The sequence below is a fragment of the Rhodotorula paludigena genome (assembly GCF_050403205.1).
Source record: "Rhodotorula paludigena JCM10292 DNA, Rt_paludigena_JCM10292v1_ctg135, whole genome shotgun sequence".
NCBI classification, from domain to species: domain Eukaryota; kingdom Fungi; phylum Basidiomycota; class Microbotryomycetes; order Sporidiobolales; family Sporidiobolaceae; genus Rhodotorula; species Rhodotorula paludigena.
Genome location: NW_027481323.1, coordinates 1 through 2082, shown reverse-complemented (window position 1 = coordinate 2082; position 2082 = coordinate 1). Strand labels below are relative to the sequence as shown.

Below are 2082 nucleotides of genomic sequence, written 5' to 3'. Positions count from 1 at the left end.
AGCCGATCCGCGCGTTCCGGCCATTGGGGGAGGAAATCGCGGATTGGGACCGCGGGAAACGGTCCGGACGAAACGGAAGTGGACGGCAGATGTGAGCCGGCGCGGCGCGGCGAGCGGGACAGTGGCACCAGCAATGCATGCGTGATTAGCACGAATCACAGAATGGAGACGGTGCGCAGAAACCAGCCGTGACATGGGCAGGAGAGAGCAAGCGGGAGAAGCGAACAGATGCCGTCTCCGGCTAGTGTTGCCAGGCTGGCTCGTCACTTTCCCTGTTGCACAGCAAGAGTAACGGCAGCAAGCGTACAGCCCACGAGCGCACAGCACACGAGCCGGAGACTCGTCGGACTGGACGAGCAGCAGCAGGGAGGCGGCCTCCTCGCGCCTTTGAGCGGCTGAAGCGGGAGTGGTAGCGGGTGTGAGGAGCTGCTAGCAACGAGTGTACGCACGCAGGCACAGAGGCGCACAGGAAGGAGCGAGGGAGCGAGGGCGAGGGCGAGGCGCGGGGCGTCGAGCTTGTCTCGAGTCGGCGCGGGCGCAGGCTGGGTTTGCCCTCCGTCTCTGCTCGCCAAGGCCACCCTCGACAATGTCGTCGTCAGTCGAGTGCCCATCCTGTCCTGCACGCCCACACGACCCCCGCGCCGCCACCCGCACCCGTCCAACTCGAGCGAGGCGAGCGCACGACGCCGCCGAGCGCGAAGGCTTTGCTCGCCACCGCCTCCGCGCCTCGCTCGCGCCGCTGGGCGGGCTGTGACGCCCCGAGCAGCCTGTACAGAGGTTACGAGAACGTCCGAGCTGACCCGCGCACGCCCTCGTGCTGCTGTTCGCCTGCAACAGCCAGACCCCCCTTGTCCCGGAGACGCTCCTCAAGGTCCGTCTCGCCGCTCTCGCCTGCTTGCCTGCTGCACAGGCCAGCCTGGCGCTGCTTCCTGCGACTTGTTCAAGCGCGCAAGCTGACGGGCTCTCGTGGTTGTCGCCGTGCAGAAGCGCAAGTCGACTGAGAAGTCGCGCGAGGAGAAGAGGGCTGCTGCCCTCGAGGCCCGCAAGGTGCGTGTCCGTGCCTTGCTGCCGTGCATTGTGCAGCACTCTACGAGTCGACCCGAGCACGCGCGCACCCATTCCCTCGACTTCGACCCCCGAGTCCCTCCCACCTGCCCTCCCCTTCCCGACTCGACCCTTCCACCCTCTCGCGCCAGCGCGCGCGACGACGACGACGGCACTAGCTATGATTACGAAACAAAATATACCCAAATTGCTGAGGCGTCCGCTTTAGTCGGCGGGCGTCGATGCGGTCACCATTGACAACATACCATCTTTCGGGAATGAGCACCCACCGTCGTCCTCGTCGCCGCGCCCGCTCCTTTCGCCACCACTGCCGCGTCGTGCTCGTGGTTGACTCGGCTGTGCAATCGCGGGAAGGCAGGTGCTGACGCTCGAGTCGGAAACAGGCCCGCAAGGCCAAGCGTGCGGTCATCTTCAAGCGCGCCGAGCAGTACGTCAACGAGTACAACAAGAAGGAGCGCGAGGAGATCCGCCTCAGGAGGCAGGCCAAGGCCAACGGCGACTTCTACGTCCCGGCCCAGCCCAAGGTCTACTTCGTCATGCGCATCAAGGGGTGGGTCGACTCTCTCTCCGCTTCTTCCCGACTTTTAGCTGACCTCGGTTCTTCACAGTATCAACAACATTGCCCCCAAGCCGCGCAAGATCTTGCAGCTCCTCCGCCTCCTCCAGATCAACAACGGTGTCTTCGTCAAGGTCACCAAGGCGACCTCGGAGATGCTTCTTCGCGTCGAGCCGTACATCACCTACGGCGAGCCGAACCTGAAGACTATCCGTGAGCTCGTGTACAAGCGCGGCTACGGCAAGGTCAACAAGCAGCGCGTCCCGCTCTCGTCGAACCAGATCATCGAGGAGAACCTCGGCCAGTACGGCATCCTCTCGATCGAGGACGTGATCCACGAGATTGCGACTGCTGGGCCCCACTTTAAGCAGGTCTCGAAGTCAGTCCGGTTTCCCCTCGTCCGGACCGTTTCCCGCGGTCCCAATCCGCGATTTCCTATGGCCGGAACGCGCGGATGGGCA

General features: G+C 64.3%; 1 protein-coding gene across 1 annotated transcript; it reads left to right on the top strand.

Annotated features, from left to right (window-relative positions):
- Nucleotides 1–586: 586 nt before the first annotated feature.
- On the top strand, nt 587–2000 carry JCM10292_006319 (uncharacterized protein; the record flags this gene model as incomplete). Its single annotated transcript, XM_076653013.1, has 5 exons — nt 587–594; nt 838–871; nt 985–1047; nt 1449–1615; nt 1674–2000. Coding segments are annotated over 5 exons (599 nt in total), but the record flags the coding sequence as incomplete, so codon positions are not given.
- Between the last annotated feature and the right edge of the window lie 82 nt (nt 2001–2082).